The sequence below is a fragment of the Lonchura striata genome, chromosome 7 (genome assembly GCF_050655825.1).
Source record: "Lonchura striata isolate lonStrDom1 chromosome 7, ASM5065582v1, whole genome shotgun sequence".
NCBI classification, from domain to species: domain Eukaryota; kingdom Metazoa; phylum Chordata; class Aves; order Passeriformes; family Estrildidae; genus Lonchura; species Lonchura striata.
Genome location: NC_140709.1, coordinates 4,896,726 through 4,922,091, shown reverse-complemented (window position 1 = coordinate 4,922,091; position 25,366 = coordinate 4,896,726). Strand labels below are relative to the sequence as shown.

At 38.7% G+C, this 25,366-nt stretch overlaps 1 protein-coding gene across 2 annotated transcripts in view; it reads right to left on the bottom strand.

Moving 5' to 3' along the window:
* Window positions 1-25,366, bottom strand: part of LRP1B (LDL receptor related protein 1B) — a 627,450-nt gene that overhangs the window by 458,812 nt on the left and 143,272 nt on the right. The window contains exon 2 of one of the 2 annotated variants that reach the window (XM_077784902.2): window positions 8,469-8,594. The exons of the other annotated variant lie outside the window; for it this stretch is intronic. Coding sequence (XP_077641028.2) covers window positions 8,469-8,594 — 126 coding nt within the window. The remainder of the gene's footprint in view (window positions 1-8,468; window positions 8,595-25,366) is intronic. 2 annotated transcript variants of the gene reach the window in all.

Genomic DNA, 25,366 nt, shown 5'->3' with positions numbered 1-25,366 from the left:
TTTGGGTTAAAAAACTTCAAAACAGTCTTCCTCAAAGTGTGAATTACTTTTATAGGTTTTTCAAAAGATTGATCTTTTAATTTTTTCGTCTTATGAGTATATATCACATTAGGTCTGCTTCTGTGCAGGAATTGTAATTTTAGCAAGCAATTAATCCATAAATGAGCTGTTTCAGAGTTTTAGGTATTGGGCATCACCCTTCAAAGGCTCTGTGCTGGCCTTGGATTACATCTCCATGTTTCCACAGACCTCAAAAGAAGCTCATTTTGCCAGCAGTCATTTAATTGAATTCCCCATAAATCACTTTGGAAAATCATGCTCAGGATAATCAAGCACAGGCAAAAAAGAGGAGGTAGTATTTCTAATAACTGTGTCACTGAGAGATACAATGACCTTTACATCCTTCAACACTGAACTTCTCGTTGCTTACTTTATTCCAAAGGAAAATACAGAGCCATGGGAATTACACTGATTTGACCCTGGACCTTTTGCCAGGGCTGCTGAGTTTCTGTGCAATAACAGGTCCATGATTCCTCCCCATGTGGTTCTCATCTTTGACACAAACTAGCAAAGTTGTGGTTTTGACATCATCAACAACCCCAAATTAATAAAGATTCTGAATATTTTGCACCATTCACAAAGGCAAAATGAAATCTAATTTTAGGCATTACACTGCATTTTGTGTACTCAGAGGGTGACAAACTCTAGCACTTTATTGAATAGAAGTAAAAATCTTGTATAAGGTTATTCTATTCCTATGCACTGAAAGCATTTAAAAAAACAAAGGAACTCTTCTTTCTTAAACTTTTTGTGCACCACACAAATCTTCTGCTATATATTTGCAAGGCAAAAATCATTCCTAGCACACCAGAAATGAGGTCATCTTACCAAAACCATTTCACTACAGTAAGAGTTAATGTAGCAGTTTATATTTGCAAGGTATAAATAACTGCCTAAATATCTGCATATATAACACATCAACTTCAGAATGATAATAAAATTCTAAGTCTTCAACTATTTTTAGTTAATGATAATTGACTGGAACAGGTTTGGATGTTTGGACTATGTAAAGGACAATGTTAAAAACTTGCAGTTTGGAAATCAAAGTGAAATGGATACATAGAATAGAAAATAAAGTAGGAAAAAAAAAAAACAACAAAAACTAAAGACAGCATTTAACTAAGCATTTTTAGTCTTTAAAATGCTTTAAAGAAAATTAGCAGAAGCAGGTAATTCTATTCCCTGCCAAACCCAATGTATACCTGAGTGTAGCAGGACATTTGCAAAATAATTACTTAAGAAAAAATGCTTTTTATTCAGAAAGCTGAAATTTTAGCCCCTTACTTAGTGAAGCAGCTGGGGCCAAGCTGCTGTTGCCAGCCTTTTAGAGTTCAGGCAGCAGTGCCTGACTGACAGGAATGAGAATCTCTGCATTTCTGATTCAAGTTGCAGACTCACACCTTGCTCTTCCAAAATCCTCATGTTCAGTCTGGTGTAAATTTTATTTCCCATAGTGTTACCTGACACTGTCTAATCCCACCAAGTATTTAAAGTCACTCCCCCTGAAAAAAAGTGAATAAACTAATTTGTGCAGAGAAGGCAAATGCTTGTATCCCAGTGATGGGACAACTTGCTTATGCCTCAGAAGTAGCATTAGAGCCCACGGGGAAATTATAAAAAGGAATTACCTCTAAAAGTTCTCTGGAGCCTCAACAACTCTGCCTATATGCTGGCTGTGGCAGGAAGTAAATGTAAAAACATCAAAGTTATCCCCTGGCCCCAGGCAAGTGCTCCCCAGCAGCCAAAGATGAGGAGCCCAGAGGGAAAAGGAGCAGAATCAGTGGAGAGAAAGGCAGGAACATCCTCCAAGAATGATCCCCCTTAGGATGACAACTGGGCATCATCAAGAGCAGCCCCAAACACCCCAGTGGAACAGGCTGAGCTCCTCCACACTGATGGCAGAGCAGGATTGGTCTCACTGGGGTGCTTCTCTGTCACCTTCCCAAAGGGCTTCGAGGCTACGAGCACCATGGACACCCATCCTTTCCAGATTGTTTGCTCAATACCCCATTAGCTGTCAGAACATCAGCAATCCCATCACCCCAGCAAAACTACATTTCCTGGAGGGGCTGAGCTCTCTGGTTTTCCAAATGATGGAGTAAGGAGAAAAAAGAGGTCAAAAGCTGAAGCCCAGGTCACAGTCACCGAGATGTTTTCCAGCAGCCAACAGCAAAGTACCTGGATGGGATGAAGCCAGCAGCCCTGATAGGCTATGTGCCAGTAAACAGCAAAAGTTTCAGACAGAATAAAAATGCCTTTATAAGTCTTTTCTTTACCAGTGTTCACCAACCAAAGAAGCTTTGCCAGGGTAAACTGCAAGAAGAGCCTCAGTGGGAAATGTGTTTTGTTTCAGGGTCTGTAGAAATTGTATCAGGAAAGTTAATACTCCTCCAAAACATTCATCTTGTTCTGTCAGAAACACTTCTCACCAGTTAACATAAAAGCTGGCAATATTTTATTGCTGCATTAAGCATTTAACTTAATTTTATGTAAACTAGCAGCAGTTGGATGAAATATGTTGACATTTGTCATTTTGCTGTGGTTCATTTCCTACAACAGCTTCAGAAGTTTTACACTGATAGGAAAAATCCTGATGCAGAGAAAAAAGGGGATTACCTATTCATCATCTCAAATCAGACTAAATTATCTTGCCAGTATCAACGTCAAATATCTTGCTGAAAAATAGGTGTGAAAAGGTATTTTATAAAGCAGATTCCTTGTTTAACAGTAACTGCACACATCAAAACTATAGAGAGTGAAAACAAAAGACCACATTTTCCCCTCATGTCCAGCATCTTCTTCATTTACCTTTAGCATCTTCATGGCAGTGCACCTTCAATGTATGCACATTATTTATTGAGCTGGGATTTTCCACAGCTACTAAAGAGTGGTTTGGGATCCCAGCTTCTATTGAATTTCAATGAATCTACTCATAAAAGAATTAGGAGCTTTAGGAAATTTTATCTTTATTGTTTCATACCAAAAGAGCAACATTGCATCCAATTATCTTATCCTTTGCTGGTACAAGAACTACAACAGAGGTATCCAATTAACAATTTTTAAGCTTCTGAAACTAGTCTCCCATAATTAGCATCAAGAGAATGAAAGACACACTTTTAGCAACCAAAGTGAGACTCAAGCTTTTAAACAAGACACTTCTGGTTGCTGCATTTCTTTTGCTCCTCCAACTTCAGTTTAATCATGATTATAGACTCTGACATTCCCTGAAATCCCAGAGGAAGATAATTATCAGAGATATTTTCAACATGTTACAATAAAGATACATCTACTCAAACTACCAGTGACAAGGACCATTCAAACTTGATGATTTATTAATGGCAACCAGAGTTGATCCAATGCAAGGCCAGTCAGCCACATATAAATTGAGTGGGTGGAAGGTATGCAAACAGTATTTGGATAACATTTAGGAAAGCTTAAGTACCACAGCAACAGTGTCAGGATCACAAAGGGCAGTTGAGGACAATAGGAGAGACAAGAGTTGCAGTCTGGCTATGAGGAGTGAAAGGTTTTCAGGATTTTTTTGCTGCTAAAATAAATGAGCATCAAGCACTTTTGGACTTGGCAGTTCCTTTTAGAGTGCTGCTCTGTTAATAGGAGATCTGATGTTGTAGGTTTTTATTCCCTCTGGGTTATTTCACAGCATTCAAGCAGTATTTGGGGCCACAGATGGTTCTAATGGGAAGCTGTGCTGCTGCAGAGCTCTGCTGCCTGTTCTGCCACAGATGGATACGAAAAGACTCAGGGCAACCTCGTTCCAGACCTCAAGTGTCTCCTCACAGGGCAGCTGTCAGGTACTGCTATAGCACCTTTCTCTTCTCCATGGCTGAGAGACAACAAACAGCCTTTGCTGGAGCTGCTGCACCCAGCATTACAATACCCAAGCATAATCAGTGTGCACAGTTTCAAAAAGAAGCTGTAGAAAATAAGCAACTTCCCTCCCTGCTCCTTTGTTTCACCTCACCCTGGCAGAATACATTCTGACAGAGAGGCTTTGGTGAGCTGAGGTTTGAAAACAACATGCAAGCCAGATGAGTTCTGAAGCTGCAAACACACAGAAAAGCCTTAAGTACTAAATGGAAGGAGTAATTTGCCAATGCACCTCTTAGATCTCAGCTCTGTTAGTAGGAGGCTGAGGAGAAAAGCAGGTAATAGCACATCACATCAAATATTTTCCTGGTTTCAGAAACCACATGCCCACTCCTTGGGCATGGCTGACTTAGGATGAATATGTTACTGAGAGGTACAGTTGTGGAATACAAAACACACAGGTAAGAAAACATAATATAAACTGGATCTTTAAGATACAAAAAAAAATTAGTGAAGTTCTCTACTTACAGTTGCTGACATATGCAAATACTTACAGCTTAAGACTGACACTAGTGCCAAGAATGCTAAAATAAGCTAAAAAGTCCAATCAAAATACCAAAAATAAAACAATTAACCAAAAAGCCCCAAAAAACACCACTAAAACCATCCCCAAGAAAATGAGTATTGCATTGATGTTTCTAAGTGGTAACTGCACACAGTAGTGGAGTCAGCTGATGATACAAATATACAAATAACTGTCAAGGCTATGCTTTTAAACTCTATGCTTTTCAACAATGGATTTGAGTTTTGTAATTGTCTCACCAAAGCCATGTGTCAGGTGTGTCTGCAGGCAGACAGTTTTCCTTTTAATGGAAATGTTCTTCTGAACATTTGCATCAACCTCCAGACTCGCTATCTGTAAAAGCCAAACTGTCTGGCCAGATTCTGGTCTGTCTGATAAAGTTCTATTGATTTTGAGTGAGCTTGCTGATTTAGGCTACTGAAGAACCCAGCATCATCTGATTAGGTTGAGTAAATTGATTTTTGAATCCTGACCATTTGCAAAAAACCCATGAACAACCAAGAGACCACCCAAGAAAGCATAAAAATTACTTAGTCAAGAATTTTATTAATACATTTTGTTTCTTTCAAAAATCAATTTTCTCATTAACAACTCTGAAAGAGAAAAGCAACAGAATTTGTTCACTAAATTATTCATTATAAGTTACTGAGGTATCTTGGTACTCTAAAAAGCAACATCTTCAGAGAGCAGAAAGAACTACAGCTGCTAAGAAATGGAAGAGAGCACAAGTGTAGCTGCTGTAGGGGTTCACTTATGATTTTACCAAGCTGTTTGTGAGACCATTTAGGGGAAGGTGGGAAGCAGAAGGGGAACAGCCTGGTGCTGGAAGCTTTCTGCTGCCTGAGAAGAACACACAGGCAGAGTCAGGATATGTAGGATTTCAGGTGGGTTCCTGAGGCAATTAGTTGATACAGGCATATCATGTGTGTTTGTACAGCCAAATAACTTTCAGGTTCTGTTGCAAAACTTTGTTAAAACACCACCAGGAGATTGCTCACAAAGATATTTAGTTCCTGGATGTTTTCTGTAAATAGATGCTTGAATGATGAGACTAACAAGACTTCTCATATTCTCACCATGGGAAAAGCTGCAGCTTGAGAATTTCTCTCCTCTTCTGCAGTTTGAAATTCCCACAGGACAGAAGTTAAGAACTTCCACTCACAGGAAAAGCTTTGATCAATGCTTTCACATTATTACTAGGCACAAATCCACAGAAAAAGCCCTATTACTAGGCACAAATCCACAGAAAATCAATCCAAATCCATTTGTTTATGGCTATAGGAACAACTAGGAATATCTGTCAGGCTACAACAAATAATTCATCAGATGCAAATCAAAAAAGAGCTGACAAAATAATCTAAAACCAACAGACACACAACTGTGCACAAAAACTGAATGCTGTGTCCCTGGTGTTAGCACCAAGGATCAAAAATATCATAAGAATATTTTAATGTAATTTATAAGTTTCTACAGACCCCATGCACAAAGTATGAGCAGCAAAAAAATTCAGAAGCATTATATTAATTTTTAGTAAGAAACTTACCTGATGAAGCCAAAGTAGGCAGAAAAATTTAAACAATTTGACAGAAAATTGTGCTGACCAATAAATACAGAACCATCCAGTGCAAAACAAAATTGTAAGCAATTATGTAAGAGTTTCACCCAATGCCCCAGTGCTGTCTCTTGGTTCTCACTCAGCCCTGGGCTGAGTTAAACTGAGGAGGTGAGAGAGGGCAGCAGATCTAAGGCAATTATTGTCCCACACACTCAGCTGTGGCCCAGGCACCTCATTACTCAGCAGCTCCTCAGCAAAGGCCCTGGAAGCTGGAAAAGAATAAGGATTCAAGCACCTTCTTTCTCTATGACCATGAAAAGAAAAGCCACAGTGCTGACTCCTGCCTTTGGCTTAGGACAGCCTAAGGAAAGCATCTGACATAAACTATTCACATTTGCAAAAGGAAAGAAAGGTTTCCAAGAGGACCATGCTGGTTGATGATAAGAAAAGTGTAAACTCTTTCCCATTACCTCCCCATTTCTTCTAGCCATCAATAAACTCCAAATGCCATGTTTTTAATATGCCTCAACTTTAAATGGAATTGCTGAACACAGGTCTTACAAAGCATGTGAAGTTCTTAAGAGGAAAATCTCTGGGCATCCAGTGAGCTGTTGGATTTGGAACTACATGGTGAATATCAGGATGCAAGTTAAAAACTCTGTGTGCGACCACTTGTGTGCTCCTACCTCGATATTCATTAGTCAGAAAAACTTTCACCTGTGCATATTAACACTGTGCTTGAAAACACATCAGAGAAGGGGGAGATCAGTCAGCAGTGCAGTAACAAAATCCCAGCTGTACCCAAGGCTTCCCACTGCAGGATGTTGTGGCTGAGAATCCCAAAGTGTGTGCAGGGTGGTTAATCAGAGCACCCTCCCCACAGCCCCCGAGGCAATTTTGTGATCAGCAGCAGAGAAGGAGCTCTGGAGCAGGAAGGCTGCAATCAGCCCTGCAGTGTTTGCCCAGACAGAAATGGCTCCCAGACATCTTGAGCTTCTGTCCCTCATTTTAAAGATTAGACTCCTAAATACTGTCTGATGTTTGATATTTTCTTTTCTTTGAGCAGCAAACCCTATTTCCAGCCTTCCTGATTGTCAGTATTGCTTTGATACAAAATACATGGTTCTTCTCTTACATTAAGTGATTATCCTGGGGATAAAATCAGGAAATTCCCTCATTTTCCTCAGAACACAGGAAACAAGAGAACATTAAGATTTAATAACACCTCATCAGTAGTCTACAAGGCTGATAAGAAAAAAGTCTGTAAGGTTGTTACTCTGGTGTTCAAAAGCTCTTAGCCACATTAGAAACCCAAAAAAACCAAAAAGGTCTTCACTATAATTAAATATGTTTTATTAAAGCTTTCCATCATCTTCCTTTCTTTGTTTATTTCCCCCCTCACAGCTCTCACATTGTCTTTCATTCTTCCCTTTGATGTTTGTATGCTTTTCATATTTGTATTGAAAATAGTTTGCACTCTTGTCTTCCACCCCAGCTCCCCATAAATGTATTTAGAGGAGCACATTTTCCTGTGCCTGACTTTGCCTGTCCCCTCTCAGCCATGGACAGCTCGGGGAGAGCAGAGGGCACACATGCTCCAGTGACAGTGCTCATGACACAGTGGCACAAATAAAAAACACCTTCCCTCTCATCCATTGCTTCTATCTCTCACCTACACTAAGAATGCAACGTGCTCCCCTCAACAGGAAGAGAATTTATAAAACAAAATGGAATCTGCCTGTTGGAATCTGTGGTATTGGTGATTCTGAGACTGTAAAACTCTGTCTTTCTGCCCCACTGCCAAAGCAGAAGCCATAATTGGTCTGTGCTGGTTTCCAGGTTGTTTATTCTGTTTATCTCTCACATGTTCTGCTGCCCTGCCCAGCTCTGTCCTGCAGGGCAGCGTGTGGGGCTCTGCCCTCAGTGGGATGTGACAAACATTAAATACCAGAAACTCCCTGGCCTGGATTTACAATAACGTGCCAATATCTGTCACCTACGTTGGACAGTGTGTCCCCAGCCTGAACCAACAGAAAAATGCCAACACCACAGTGAGACACGGAGGGCATGAAGAAGGAGAAAAAGGACAAGGCACACCCAATTTCCTCCAGCTTGTCCCCTTTGAACCCCTAATCTAGAATCCTAAAATTTTACTTTTGCACCTGTGCCACACTTAATTATTACTTATATCAAACACTCAGAGCTTGTAATTCACCCTGTAAGATTGAAAACTCTTTTCCATGGACAGAGATCACAGCCAGTGTCTCTGGGGGCTCTGTCCAGGGGGGTTCCTGACCCCTGCCAGGGTCCCAGACCTTCCAGGGCAGCCAGAGGGAAGCCCTGGATTCCCACATTTGCCCTTTCAGTTGTATAATCAGTGTGACCAAAAATGTTTCACTTCAAAGGGAGATAAAATAAAAGAGCAGCTCCTCCTTTACTTACACGTGTCTAAGGACTCATCAGAATCATCAGGACAGTCGGGCTCCCCGTCACACAGCCAGTGCCAGGACACACAAGTGATGCCATCGTGGCACAGGAACTCCCCTACGTCACACAAGGGATGCTCTTCTGGAAATGAGAATGGGTTAGAATGAAATGGTTACAGGTGAAGGGAAAAAAAAAAAAGGCACAATGAAAATCAAAAATGAAAATGAAATTATTCAAAAAGCAAAAATCAAAGGAAATGATAGGAACAATATGAAGCAATAATTTAGTGGTTTCTGATACCCTCACTTAGGGAACTCTAACATCCAGCTGAGGGTTCAGTGGGAGCTGCCCATCACCCTTCCAACGTGAGAGGAACAACATTGCCATGAACTACTTTTATGGAATAAAATTTTAAGTAAATCTGTTTTTTTCTAAATATTTCAGTGTGAAGGAAATTTGCTCACCAGTTAGAAACCAACAAGCTTTAATGGTGTGTTACCAGCAGGGAGGTTCCTGACTTACCTCTCCTACCACAGAAAATACTTTTAAATTGTTTCAAGTAATCAAATTTTCAAGGATGTATTTTTGTAAGCAGTCCAAGTTCTACTTAAGTAAACACATCTATTTACAACTATTTCCTTCTTAGGATCAAACCCTTCCTCCATTTTATGTTAAAATTATCTTATAGTTCACGTGACAAATTAGCAAACAAAGAATTTAAAGTCAACACTGGGGCATCTTGAAAACAATGGCTTTTAAAAGAGGGCAATTCTGGAAGTTTGGCACACACACTCTGCTGCTTTCAACCACCACAGGCTGATGTCCTTGAGATCTAGAGTTAATTAACTCAAGACTATTCCATCATTATTCAATGTAAAACTATTCTAATATTAATTAAAGCTCACAAAACCTCTGTGCAATATATTATATTCATTTTATCAATATATAAATTACAGTAGTGTCTTCCACAAGGTTACATTGCAGATTGCTGGGAAAAGGTTTCCTCATTATTCTGACACTGGCACAAGAGAGAAATAACTTCAGTGGAGTCAATACTGCCACAAAGACATAAAATCAAGCATAAAGGAGGAGACAAAACCCAATCCACTCATAGATCTCTCCATTGGCTTAGTTCCTCCAAAAGCAATGGGATGTATTATCACTAAAGAAAAAAAACAACAAGAATCCTTTATTAGAGTAATAATTTAATAATTTCCTATGTGCAAGCCTCATTTCCAAGGTCAGGTTCTCAACTACTGACACAATTCAATTTTGCAACAAGCCAAATTTGTACTACTATGTAGATATATTTCATGTTTCTTAAAATAACTATAGCACAACTTCTTTTAAGGCTGCAAAAAGGAAAGTATTTTTTGTTATATCTTAATTCCTTCCCCTCAACATCAAAAATGAGCAACTGCATAATTAAGAGTCTAAGTTTACATGGAGTGGTTTTGCTTAAAGCTTTCAGGGAGATGATTAAAGGCTCTGCTTTGATAACACATCTTGAAAAACCATCCTGGAAGTCAGAAAGACGGAGAGAGTTTGGCAAGTTTTAGCATTTCAAAGATGTAGAGTAGTGTGAGAAACACACAGAAGAACTCTATAATATTTGGTTTTAGAGTGTTATTGAAAACTATGATACATTTTTGCTTTTACTACAGGATGAACTGTAATTTTCTGTGTATTGCACATCTGCTTCCAACAGACCTGGAAATATTAAATCTAGCATTGCCAAACATGTCCACTTATTTATTCAGCTCTAGAATGTTTATTCCTTAGAGCAAAAAGTAGTTGAATTTTTTTTTCATTATTAAGAGTAGCAAATTTATTTATTTATTTAGAGAGGCTTCTGAATTGACAGCTAAGTGAAAAATGTTACTGAATAAATATAGAAATGTAAAGTTGTGAAAACACTTCTACAATCAAGGTCACACAAGTGTCTGGTTCTACATGAACCTCCCCAAATAACTACACGTACAGCACCTATAGAACAGAAATCTTGTCTGAAACAAAACCTGGTAGGGTGATTATCCCTTCCTTAGAGCAACTGCTTCTTTCAAATCTGCAGATGGTCACACATGTCTACACAAAAAAAAAAATCTTGCATTTGCTCTTCTTTGGGCAAAGATTATGAAAATAGCCTAAGTAACTGGATATAAAGGAGTTCTAAAAAGCAATTTCACATTGAGCTCAGAGTTGAATGTTTGTATTTGAAAAAAGACTTGTTTGCTACCTTTTTTAAAAAATGGAAAAAAATTAAGCTATTTCCATACTATTAAATTCTTGCTTTCCATTTTATGCAACAATAGAGAAATTATAGAGATCTAAGCTTTTTATATTCTCTACCTTGAGAAAAACTTAGCAGAGTGAACAAAACACTAACTTATAAAACACTTTGAAAAATAGATTTTGTTTAGAATAAAACAGCTTAATATTACCTCAGGGTTTTATTGGCTCTGAAAAGTGTTCTCTCAAATGTTTTTATTTTGCATAACCACAGAATTATTGTTGTTTTCAGCTGTTTTCTTTGCAGAATGAATTTGACCAGTTAATTATGAACATGCACTAATTAGCGGGCTTTAAAAAAATAAAACAAAAAATCACAACAACCCTCTTGCTGAAAAATAGTCATCTATGATGGCCCAGAAGTAAAACAGTTCTTTTCAGTGACATCTTTTTCTTTCTGTAATACGTGAGCTGTGCAGGAAAGCTCCCAGTGGATGGGAAAATTCACGTTTTTAACATCCCAGTTCTCTGAGATACAGAGCAGATGGTGAGAAATCATCCCTCTATGGGTAAATGAAAGCCTTGCCTCCCTAAGGATCTTACTCCTCTGCTCCTATCCTATGCTGCAAACACCTGGCAGTGCCTCTTAGAAGGAAAGTTTAAAAAAAAGAAATAGAAAACCTGGTGCCTTTGTTTAAAGTCAATGTTCCCACAGCCAAAAATGTGGGTTTTTTTTTTCTTTTTTAAAGATGAACGTTTTTTAAAGAAGACAAAACTCAAAATCTTCACTCAGAAAGCAACTAGAATTATATTGTATGAAATTACACTGAACTTGGGAAACCAAAATTCCATTATGATGATAAAAGAGAAACAAGGGAAACAAACCAACAAGCACACGAGGCAGAGACTGATGTCTGCCTGGACCAGGAATGCGCCTGGATTAAAAAGCCATTTGCTCTGTAAACTGGCATTCAGCTCCTAAAAAAGTAGGGATGAAGATCACTGGCTGTGGTCACTCTTTAGGGTCAAAGGATGTGGATCTTTCCTATTTGAGGGAATGCAATGAAGAAAAGCAGGTCAACGGGGCTTTTGAACAGAACTAAATGGGAGATAACATTTATATAATTGAGTGTTCTCCAGCTCTGTCACGAGACTGGGAACTATTCACTGTGACTCTAATTAAGAACTGCCTTGGTGAAGGAACCAGGCGCCCAGAGAAGCTGCTGAATTCCAGAATTGTTCTTCCCACTCCCATCAGTGCCTTGCTTGGGCGCTCTGTGGATCTGCCAGGCTCCTGCTGTGGTCCTGGTGACCCCCCAGCACCTTCATGGGCGTTGCTTGGTGCTCATCTTCCGAGCACTTCCAGCTCCATCTGCCAAGAGCACCTGAGAGAGCCCGAAAAAACAAACCTCCCATATGGCAACACTCTTCAAAGAGCAAAACTCAGCCTCATAAAGTCTTGATCCACCAGAGCAGGGAGCCTGCTCATTAAGCTTTCACTAAATATTCAGAAAAACCACATGTGCATGCTAACCCAAAAAGAACATTCCTAGGGAAGCTTTTGAAGGATATGATACAAGCACGATGGGAATGAATGTTGAAGGATAAGAGATCATCACACAACATAATATTTAAAAGCTTTTATAGCAATAGCCTAAGGTCAATGTGAAGTAAGAATGCCTCACTAAATTATTTAATTTAATTTTGCACTTAAAAAAATATTTTCACTGCGTTTCAAGTGAAACAAACAAACAACAAAAGCTGAAATTCTCAATTCCCTCGCCATTTTTAAGGAAGAGGGAAAGAAAAGATGCACATAGACTAGGGGGATATGTGTGTGAACATTGTTCTTTTTCCACTTGAGGATGGTTAAATCAAGGAATGAGCCATTAAATACATGAATAAAAATGATAAACTGTTAGATTTCAGCTGGTCTGTCCCTTAGCTGCATACCCAGAGAAAACTCATAGCAGAGAAAAGGAATTTCCTGCCAAAATAGCTTTCTTTATTTTTTTCCCATAAGCAAAAGAACAGGAAGAGTAAAAAAGAGCAGAAAGGCCAAAAGGAGCAGTCACAAAACTGCAATCCAGCTGTACATTTCCATTGGGATCCACTAGCATCACCTGACTGCACAGCCAGGAATTCTGGCAATGATAATAAACCCATCCTGCCATATTTCAAAGATGTTATGCAACCAAAACCTTGCACTTTTAAGTTCTTAATTAGTTTTGCTTTGATTTTAATTAAGTTATCATCATTGCAAGAGTCTAAGAACCCAGAACTATTTTTTCACCCCTCTCAAAAACATGTTTTCCATTTGGGATTTTCTTTGATCTCTCACTGAAACATGGGAGGGTTTCCATATTAATTTCAGCAAAATTTACTCCAAAGCTGAAAAGTGTATTCTGGTAGTAATTTATGACAGAATTCATCATATGCTAAAACCTAAATTACTGTAACTGAAAGGGAGATGTGAAGAAAAAGCATGCACAGCATTTCCTACTTATGAATTTCAGACTTTTATATAATACTTTTCAAATCTTTCATACCTTTGGAGTTAAATCTACATTTTTAGAGCCCAGTACAGTACAGAGTAAAACATTTCCATTTTGGCCACACTAAACTACAGACAAAAGCCTTGAGATTCGTCTTGCAAAACAGTAAACAGTTTTACATTCAGGCTATCAGGCCATAAAAATATTGTTATGATACCACTTATTTCTGTCCTACCGGATTCAGTGTAATACTGCATTCAAAGTCATGAAATTTTATTTACAGAACCCAAAAATGTCTCACAAAATCTACCAAACCCTGATTTGAGCTTTCAACATGCAAATGAGCTTAAAGAGCTGCTGGTATTTTTCACATGAAACATTCTAAACAGGAATATGCATCTTTTATGTGTATTTATTCAGCTCTTGGTGTAATAGTTATCACTTACTCAGCATTTACTAATCAGTTAATTGCTTTATCTATAAGCAAGGCATGCTCACAGGTACCTGTCAGTAAAAGCACCATATGCTCAATTTAAAGCACATATGTTTAAACTCCATGTGTAAACTTTCCTCAGGCTGCACATCTCCCACCCAGCAAGGTCACAGGCCTCTTGTTTGGAGCCTGGACACTGGACATCCCAATTCCCAGTCCATAATATTCATGCTCACATTCCTTATTTACAACACACAGCTGCAGGAATTCCTCATAATTTTTGGACTTGCTCTATGCTACTATAATTTACAGATCTGATTAAGCAAATATTGAGAGAGATCAGTACTAACAGGAAGATGACAAACACCCACTGCTTGATGAAAATCCTGGAGTATTTTTGGAAGTGGGCAGGTGATAAGTTTAGGGACTGTCTTGTTCCTTGTTCTTTTTGGCTCTTTCTTTGCCAAAAGCATATTTCCATTAAGGGGGGGCACATCAAGTTCCCTCCTGGGTTTGAACAAGAGAAGGTTATTCAAACTCAGCTTGGCACCAGCTATAGAAAGAGAAATTTAAGAAATACTCAGATAATGAGAAACACCCAAATATTCCTGAGCCAATTTTTATCTCATCAGCAAAGGGTCACAGAATAATACCTATCTCAGCAAAGTACAAAATGACATGATAGTTATGATCCTTAATGGCTCAAAAATACCACAGAATAGCCAGGTACCTTCTCCAACACAATAGAGAGACCCTAATAGAAACACATTTCCTGCAATCCTGCCATTTGCCAATCCCTGCTCCCAGTAGCCCTACAAAGAAAGGAGGCCGAAGGCCAAGCAAGCTCCCTCTGAACCATTTCTTCACAATTATCCTTTGCCTCCTTGAAAGCTGGAGGAAACATGCAAAGATATTCCCCAGGGTGAAGTGGTCCTTCTTTCTAAACAGCCTGATGTGGATTAAATGTAAATGTCAGGGTGGAGGGTCAAAGTGACCATCACTTGTCCCTCTGTGCGTGCAGAGTGACAAGCCCTGTGCCAGAGTCAACAAGGTGCCCTTTCAGCTGCTGACAGCCAGTGCCAGGGTGAACATGAGCAAAAATGTTCTCACTTGTGGAAAGCCTTCAAAGGCTGCCACTGAAACAACCCTTCTTTCTTTCCCATGTCAAAGAACAAAATTACTTTGAAAAAAGCCTTTATATGGAATGTGACAACCTCTGAGCCTCTCCACTACCTTAGCCTGTAATGTCATAGTGCGCTCATAATATTATAATTTCATTTCTCATTTGACAGGAAGAAATGGTTGAAACAGAACTCGAAAAAGTTAATAAATACACAGGAACAAAAATAGGTTTTTATAAGGAATGGCAAGCATCTTGGAAAGACCCTTCACAGGAGCTCTTAGATAAGGACACTTCCTATACACTTGGCTAAGCAACACAAACTTTCACATGGAAAAGGAGCCATGACTTGAATAACACATTTCTTGTACACAGACATATTTCCTGCTCCATCAAGAAGGTCAGTGGAGAAAAGACTGAGGTTTTCAGCTGCTCCCAGGATCAAACCTCCAGAAGGTCTGACAGGCAAACTCCTGAAGAGCACAAGGAGTGAGCAGACGGGTGGGGACCGAGGACAAGCCACCCGGCGCCGATTTCAAACCCAGCTCGCCGCAGTGCGCCACTCGCTGTGCCTCCAAGCAGGACTTCAAATGAATCTTTTTCATCTCTTATCTCCTATGGAATTTAGATATTTCCAAGTTACGCTTCTTCCTTCACTGAGTTGTAAAGTTTCCAAATTCCATTATAATGTTTTCATGGCAAAATTGTTTCTTTTTTTTCAAGTGGGATGGAAATCCTAACTTGAGAGAAATTATTTAAATAAATGCCACACAAAATATTTTCTCTTTTGAAAGCTGAAACATTCATTACATAGCTTATTACAATACCTTTGATAAGCCCTCTGCTGAGCAGATGTTCTATCATTGTGAATTTTCATATATGAATGTTTTAGCAAATACTAAAAGATAATTAATTTAGATAAATTTCATCTATCAAAGGGTAATCAATGATGTCATTGTTTAAACTTGGTAGTTTTCTTACCATGTAAAACATAATAAAGCCATTTCAATTGAATATTTCAAACTCTAATAGAATGACATCTGTCCACACAAGGAAGGAAAAGCACAAACTGTTGAGATATTTTAAGATACTGGGAACATTATGGTAATACTAAGAAAAAAAAAAAATAGGGTCTGCTTATCATCACTTGGAATAAAAGTAGTTTTTAGTTTTCTTTTAAAGTGCAGATAACTTTATGAGGGAAAGATATAGATAGGTAAGATCTAGGTAATTCAGATGACTGCATAATTGGGAAAACAAAGTTATACTGAGAAAACAAGTTACCATAAAGGATTAAAAAATTAAAAGCAGTATGGAAGGAAATATAAAGTATCTGGATTGAAGTGAACTATCTTCTTTACTTTCTCTTTTATTTCCCTGGAGGAGGATGTTGAGGTTATGTTACCATTGGTGCTCGATTTGCTTGTTTATTTTAGGACTCAAGCACAAATTCTATTCCTTTTGCCGTATCCAAAAATTACATCTTGGATAGGACACCAAAAAGGCTAATCCTGAAATCATAGCATTTTCTATCAACTAAAAGGTTTGTTCTCATGAAGTTGCCCAGTCCAGCCTGTGGAATTCCTGCCCTGCCTGGCTCCTATTCCAGCAGATCCCACAGCTGCCCCGGTGGGCTCCAATCCCATTTATCCAGATCCTGCTCCAGCACAGCAGCACGGGGCCACCCACCTTCCCTGCCCGCTCCTGTGCCACTGTCACTGCCACCACTGAGTGCTGCCTGCTCTGCTCAGCACCCTCAGTGTCCCCCACACAGGGTGGGGCTGATGGATTGCCATTTATGCAATCCATGATCCAATATTGCTGCATTTATCCTGCAGCAATCAATGCAACGGGCTGGGGGACACACGGGGAGGAGATGGCAACTTGCACACAGCTTAACAGCACAAATGAAACACAGGATTTTGCAGAAGATGGCAAGGCTGGAGAAGTGAGAACCAAACTCTTGGAGAAAACCTTCTCAGAAGACAGTGCATTCATTTTTGCAGCTAGAAAGGAAGGAAGCTGCATCCTACCCTGCTCTCATAGCCAGGAGAGCCAAGCCTGCTGTCACTAAGCATTTCTCAGAATGCTCCCACTTAAAATGACACAAAATAATGATGAACAGGTTTCAATAGCAGATGGAAGCCTATTACATAATTCAGTTTTAATGACCAGAGAAATCTTAAATATGACGGGTTTGTTTTGTGCAACAAGAGACTTATATCAAATGGAACAGCCAAATCTGCTTCTGTAAGCAGCTGCATATGTTTAATACACATTTGTTTTATATTAGGATAATTAATCTACAGGGAAATGGGGTTAAATACTAAGATAAGTTTGAACTATACTCAGTTATTGAAAGGATGTGAGAACTAGGGGAAAACCAAGATAAAATTACTTTCTAAATAGTGTCTATATAAAGAGCTAAAAGGAAAAACTCATTACTAGGGTTAACTATTTTATTCAAGTTGGATGTCACCAAATATTAAAAATATATTAGTAATATTAGAAACTTGTAACTAAAATAATCTGTTTCTCATAAAAACCTTTAAAAATTGACTCTAATCCTAAAAATGCCTCCACATTTATTCTGGGCCCTACTGAAATTGTATCCATTATTTAAAATAACTACAATCAACAGTTCTAAGTTAAATTGTAAGAAGTAAAAGGCACACTAAAGGGTCACTTAATGTAGGTTTAATGACAATATAACAGTTGGGAAAGCAGTTACAATAGTGATCTTCTGCAGTTCAGAACTGACTTTCTTGATAGTATGATCCAAGACTGATAATTTAATTTAGAAATGCATACATTGAATAATAATTTTCACACAACTAGAAAGCAATGTATTGTGATATTAGTTGATGCTGCCAGTAGGTCATTAATGTGATTTTCTGAACAGGCAAACATATCATTACCAGGCAGCAAAACGCAATATTTAGAAAAAGATTTCTGCTAAAATATTTAAAATGGTATTTTGCAGGGTAGCTTGCATTTCACCCAAAAAAGTCTATGTTACAAAGAAGGAGCAAAGTAAAGGACAGACGTGACATGACAGTCTGGTGCCACCCAGCCACCTACAAACAAGTTGTGAAACCCTCTCTGCCAGGAGCTGAGTGACCACAGGCAGGATGAGTGACCCCTCCAGCCACTGGCTCCTCCCAAACAAGGAGGAGATGGCCAAAGCCCCACACTAAGGAGAGGAGTTGGATTGATAAAAGGATGAGAAGACTTACAGGCTTCAAGTTTGGACTGATAAAAAAACCCCTTTATTTTTAAAGGTAGAGAAGCACCACCTTTCTGTCAAAAACTTTGCTGCAGGAACAAGCTCTTGTCCTAAGTTGCATTCTACAGTAACCACTGGTTCATCATGCAAGGAAAACCAAGCACTATTGCCCAGAATTATTAAATGTTACTAAGTAAAAATAATAAAACATTTATTTATTGAATGTTTTAAAACATAAATATTCTTTAAAAGCAACTATATATAAACATTTAATTTTTCAAAGGCAAACAAAACCCAATGAACCATCAGTTTAGATAACTATTCCTTTGATTTATTAAGGACATTCTATTCTAATTTCTAAGTGTTGACTACTATTTAAAAAAAAAACATACTGTAAAAAAACCAGCTATGAAAACAGATAAAGGGAAATAAAGACAACTTTGGATATAATGTTATCAAGCAACTTGGTCCAAATAATTTTAAGTTTTTTGCCAATAAACTTTTCTATGTTGGACAGTTGACAAAAACTGAAAGACCCCCACATCTCCTTATGGAGGAAACATTTAATTCAAAGGCAGCATTTCTGTGGGAAGCCTTTCCTCAGCTATTGCTCTTCAAATCTCTGCCATCCCTGAGGCTATTTGTGTCACACAGGATGATCAAGAGAAACAGGCAATTAGAAAATTAAAGACAGCATCAAGAACAGAATCGATAGGATGGTATGCAGGATTACACACAGAGTAAATGTTTTAGTTGCATGAAAACCAAGGAAGCAATAATTCAATTTTTAATGTAACTGCTTTCTTCAATCTATCCAGGAGTCTGGGGACTGAAGGGTGGCCAAGAAAACTCTTACTTTTAAGAAATTCCACCACAGTTATGGAAATAAGGCTTATAACCCTGATGTGCTGAACAAGGAGCTGGTGGACACCTGAACAAATATGACATATCCAGATTTCACAGGGGAAGGTCTCACCACAAAACAGGCTGGAGGAAATCCATCACAAATACAGACTCAAGGTCTTCTTTGTCCCCTCAATATTCAAAAATCTTCAAGTTATTTTTGAGACTTTCCATATGTGAGGAAAAGATAATTACAATTTAAATGTTGGCTGAGGAAGCAGGAGAGGAACTCAAGAATTTCATATTCAGAAAAAATCGGTCATCTTTAAATAGAAACCAAAAGGCATGGGACAGGTGGTAAACTCAGAATCAAACCTGCAGATGGAATAATTTTAGCAGGTCAAAAGATGATGGATGTTTAAACTTTGTTAGCAATAACAGATCTGACTTCATCAGCAGGGGTGCTGAGGATTTTATTACCAGCTTTGCAAGCTGCTGAGATTGTGAAGAGAAAATTAAGCCCTGGTTTCACCACACAAAAAAGTGAACAAACACTCTCTTTGCATTGAGCTGCTTTGTCTCTAAATGCTGATTCCAGCTCACCCTTAAGTGATTTCATGCATATCAAAGGTGAGCCAATGCTTTATATTGTAAAATAGGTAAAATCTTGTCAACTGTCACTTCCCACAGTGGTGCTGGTGTTCCCAGCTCTATCCAGGTGATGCAAAAACTCAAACTATGTCTGCTGGGATTATTAAACAAACAGAGTGCTCTGTAGACTAAACCCTAATTAGGTACAATGTCGGTATTGTAAAAGCACAGTAATTATGGCCCTTCTTGTTCTACTAATTTCCTTAGCACTAAGAATGTAAATTCTCACAGCTAACATGAAAGTGGTAGTTCTCAGTTCAGAAGTCTCCCATCTTTTGAAGGGGAAAAAATGCTTCTGTAAAGATAACAAAACCAGCAGACTCCACTGTACATATACATATAAATTTAAAAACTCCATGGGACTTTGGATCAGGCCACAAATAAGGAGCTTTTATATCCCTGTGCAATATGGACCACTTAATAGAGTTAAGTGATATTCATCTTTATACCATCTCCTCCCCTGAGAACAGAGTAACAGCAGCTGCCTACACAGAAAAAACAATATTAGAAAGCATGTATTTTTAGCAACTTTAATTATATTCTAGCATATTTAATTATATTCTAGCAGCAGGAAAGAAAGAGATGCAGAAGCATACAAGCAGGCAATTTTCCCCAGAAGACAGACACAGCTTCAGAGCTCTGCAGCAGAATGATTCCACTTGTGAGTGGGCTCGAGTCAGAGAATTACTGAGGGGACTGCTCTCTTACTCCTGCACTGGTTATTCCTTAACAGTTCCTGCAGAATGTATGTACACACACTCCAGAAAATGATGGTTTGGCCTGATCTATGACCACAGTAATGACAATACTTCTTAGGTGGTTTTTTTTTAGTGGCATCCCATTTCTAAGTTTCCCCCAGCTGGTGTTTGTTAAGAACAGTTCTCTGTACTTTAGGGCACAGGCAAAAAAAGAAGTTTTACCTCTCTTACCTCACTACTGTTAAGAAGCTGTGGACCTGAATGCCAGGCTAGATTGTGCAATTTTAGTATTTTTAATAAGTATCTGATGTAACTGATATTCCAGCAATGCAATGGTCAAAAAACCCAAAGGAGAAGTAGAGAAATTGGGTTCTAAACTAACCCAGTTGATGAATTCAAGTAATTTCTTTCAACACACGAAAGCAGTAGCTTTTCTGGGCAGTAGGCTGAAGGAAGATACAGGACAAAACATTCAAATCACTACTGCTACTGATTACATGTAATCAGACTTTCATCATACCTATTGCTTCTGCTGTGTGCAGGGCATGATGGATCATTTAGATTGCATTTGAGATGCAGGTGAAGAAAAGAGCTTCATCCCATTCATAAAGAACACATTTTCCTGCTGCAAAGTCCATGCCTCTTGCTGAGCAGCACATACAACTGCAGGATTTGAAAGAAGCTGAGCTTAGGAAATATTTACATCACAAAGGTAAATGTTTCCTTTGGTGGTTTAGTGCCATATTAATTTGTGGAAATAAAGCCTCATTACCTGACTGTGAAGGGAGGCAGTTGTGGAGGTGCTGATGAGCACCTGCATTGCTCAGCACTGCTGCCTCTGTGTCCAGCCCAACCTGAAGAAGCTCCACGTTTTTTAGGATATCAGAGATTTAAAACCTGTAGTAGAAAATTACTTTTGTAGCGAGCAACAGAGCATCCCATGCATGTTACATTTTCAGGGTGGATGTTATCAGTGTAGACAAAATTATACCCACACCAGAGACTTTCTATTGTAGAAATAAATAACCAGTGAAAGAAATCCTTGCTCAAAATGCCATTGCTTTAAAGAACTGCATTTAAATGCATGAGTTTTACAACCACTATTAAAATAAGTGTTAATAAAAACCACACACTTAGAGCATATGAATATATATTCTTGTGGGGGTGTCTATTAGAGCTTCAAGAACCAGGACCAGAAGGAAATATTCCCCAGGTGGCTCAGCCCACTTGCAGCTGAGACAGGGGAAGGATCTGTGAAGATTCCTTCCCACTCTTACTTAAGCAAAACTGAAAGAATTTAAAGCCTGGCAATCAATAACCCAGACAGAGGCCTCCTGCATGATGGGTATAAACATTTTACAGTGCCATTAACACATCTCTGTGCACTTCAAAACTAAACCTTGATGTATTCTTTAATAATCCAGGAGGATTATAATGCTGACTGAAAGTTCTTAGCAAATGAAGTTGTGCTCGCTCAGGAATACTTTTTGTCTAAAACTCTGCCAGGAACACATGCTCTGCAATATCCAATATGATCCCCTTTGCACACTACTGCTGGGGCCAGATGAACTACCAGCTCTTACATACCAACAAAAAAAAAATTAAAATATTAAATTATTACTCATTTTATGCTGACAAAATTATTCACAACATCAACTGCTGAAGTTATTACTGGAAGACATGTAATAAATATTTTAAATACTTTATTTCTCAAAAATAATTGCAATAGCTCACATCATGGTGTGACAGTCAAAAAAATATTAAATTTTGTTTCACTTCTTGTATTTACAGAACAAATACAAGCCTGAATTTGGGCTCAGGGAATAGAATATTTAGTTTGTACAATCTAAATATATCTCCCAGGGAAAAACAATTAATTATCTTTGTTACTACCACTACTGCTGTGAACAGCTGCAATTTCTGGCTTGCCAAGTTCACGTCATCAAGGGTTATTCCTATTAATATCAATTAAGATCTAAACTGCATCTCTGCAATAATGACGCTCAAAAAGATTTAAAGTTCTGTCTCACAGCTAGCACACCTGTGACAGAACTGTGACACTTATTCTTTTCTATCTAAAAAAAAAAAAATTAAAAATAAAAAATATATCAAGAATTACAGCTATGACCCACTGAAATGTGTCTGAGCACTGGTAAGCGAGGCACACGAATTTCTAAGATGGCCCAAATGACCTCTGTATTTGCTTTCACTTAAAAAGTGTGGTAAAAACTTAGTTCCTGGATTGAATCAGAGACACTATTACACCTGCACTTGGGGACTTGCCATAAAGCAGCCCCTAAAGCCATGTCACACTGGTGATGTGTTTGTGTGTTCCAAAAGAGATTGGATGTGTCTAACAAAGCCTGGACGTGCCACTGGGTGCCAGGGATGAGTTGAGGTGCTGGGGCTGGGTTGGACACAATGGTCTTGAATGTCTCTTCCAACCTGGTGAGTCTGTGAAATTTAATTGCTTCACTGCTGAGTGCCCCTGGAGACCACCACAGCTGGAGGAAACTCCTCTGTGGCCACCCCTGCCCCGAGTCCACCTACTTGTAGGATATTTAAATCTATTCCTTATTAAGCCATTGAGGGCTGATGAGTATAAACAACAATTCTCTCATTGCAACAAGTTTGGTTAAACTGAGACAACAAGTTCACATAGCAGAACACTGGCATTGAACCAAGTCTAACTAAACTGAGCTCTAGGAATTAATAAATTAATCATTTTTCATCATTTACCTTTAACTGACTGATAAAAATACAACTGTTTATTTTCTTTACCCTTAGATCCATTTTCTTCAGATGGGGGAAAAATGACCAAAAAACGAATCAAACAGCCAAGAAAACCAAGCAATGGCTTTGAAGACATTTCTACAGACTGCATTGTGAAACTAAATTTATGGAAACTTGGCAGGAAATTTTAGGTAAGATTTAGCAACAACCCAAGGCTGTTTGAAAGCTGCTTTGTGTATCTGCACAAATAAAAAATATTTTTTCCTGTCATTTACTTCTCAGTAATGAACACTATTATAAATATTGAGATAGTTTAAGCAAAAATATGTCTTCCAATCCTGGCAGATATAAATATCAGGAAAAAAAAAAAAATCCAAGAAATTTTAAGGGCAACTTGACAAGAAAAATAAACCATATGCTTAATTTTGAAGAAAACCACATGTTATCACTGAGGACAAACCAGCATTCCAGGTAGAAGACATGAATATTGAAAATGACCTTAGGTGATGAAGGCAAATGGATACACAGGGGAAAACTTTTTAAACTCACACCACCTGTTTAAAGATATTTCAATGATCCCTTGAGCTAGTCATTAAAATGGCTGGATATTTGAAAGCATTTTGGAAATGTGCCTTTTGAGGAAACAGAAAGATGACATTGTAGTATTGTAAACAGGCATCAAAATTGTGAAACTTTTGATCAATGAAAACCAGAATAAAAACAGGATAAGATGCTCAAGTCAAACAGCATTTTCTTAACAGCTCTGCTAAATGGAGTGAGGAATATTTTTATCACGATTACTAGAATTTGACAGAAAAGATGGTAAATCAAATATAAGCACTCATGAATTTCCCAAGATCTCCAGCTGGGAATACTGATGTGTTTTAAGCCTGAAAGGGCAGAGTGAGGCCTCCTGAGGACACTCCAGGAGAGCTCTGTCTCAGAGCCCCAGCAGGATTCAAGACTCTGCTGAGATCTTTGCACATCATTCCCATCACCCATGGACCAACAGGAAAACTGCCCACACTGTGCTCCACAAAATAAAGGATCTTTCAGCTGGCTTGGCTCACTTTTTCTCTTTCCATCTCCTGCTGTGCTGATGGAGATCCACATCAGAAAAGTGTTTTACCCCAGCCCACATCTGGGGCAGCACATTCTCTTTCTTTTGTTCCATCAGTAACATCCCACTGGGAATGATTTTAGCTAAAAAGGGACATGACCCAGTGCAGTATGAAGAGTGATGAGGTAGAGTTGGATCCATAATTTCCCTCTTTAGGTGGACATGTGAGCAGTTTAACCTCCCACAGAGATTAATCTGCCAGGCCAAACAAACTCTACCTTATGCAGCAGAAAGATTTGTGGATTTGTGAGCACTAAGGGGGAAACCTACAAGCTCTCATAATTTACAAAGATGAATGAGTTACAAATCCATGTTTCCAGAGGTCCTCTAAACACCACTGATTTTACCTATGAAAAGAAAATCTTTAAGGTTTTCATTGGACACTTGCATGAAAACCACTTTTCATGGGTCCACTCCCTGAATGTGCCTGGCCTCAACAAGGATACTGTTTGATCCTCATGCTTCTCTGTGCTGGCCCAAATGTCACTGGACACCATCTCCCTTCTCATTTCTACCAAGTGACACTATTTGTCATTCAGATGTGACCCAGAGGAGACCACAGAGGTGATGGGTGACTGGAGCACCTCTGCTAGACAGAGGGGTTTGAGGGAGTTGTTCAGGATGGGAGAAGATCTAAAGTAGAGAGATTTCTGACAAGGGCCTGGAGTGCCAGAATGAGGGGGAATGGCTTCTGTGTGAGACAGCAGGGTTAGATGAGATATTAGGAAGAAATTCTTCCTGGCACAGGTTGCCCAGAGATGCTGTGAATACCCCATCCCTCAAAACTTTCAAGGTCAAGTTGGAAAGGGCTCTGAGCAACCTGATGCAGTTGAAGATGTCTGCCCTGCCCATGGCAGTGGGGTTGCACTAGATGTTCTTTAAAGGTCTCTTCTCCAACTTATTATGTTATTTCAGGATTTAAGAATGCCCCAGACAAATTGATAGGAAGAAAGAACTCTCCCTCATCTGAAAAGGGAAAAGGACAGCAGTAACAGGGCTGCTGTTAAGGAAGCAAAAAGTAGATGAAATTATATTAAGATAGACAAGAAGGAGATGAAAATAGAGACAACTAAAAATATTTTAAAATTACAGCATTAAAGCAAAACAAAAAAGCAGATCAAGGAGTTATTGCATTGTGGGAAACAACTTTCATACACTTAGAAACTGACCTCTGCACATCCAATTCCATAGAGGGACCAGGTGAGTCAAAGGGAATCTTTTATCAGTGGTACACTGAGTTTGCATCAAGTTGAGAGAGAAAATAATGTTTGAAAGTGAAGCCTTATTCACCATTCAAGCCCAAATGCAGGATTGTTCTGTTTAACTCAATGCTGCTTCTAATAAAGCAGGGGAGGCTCACTTTAT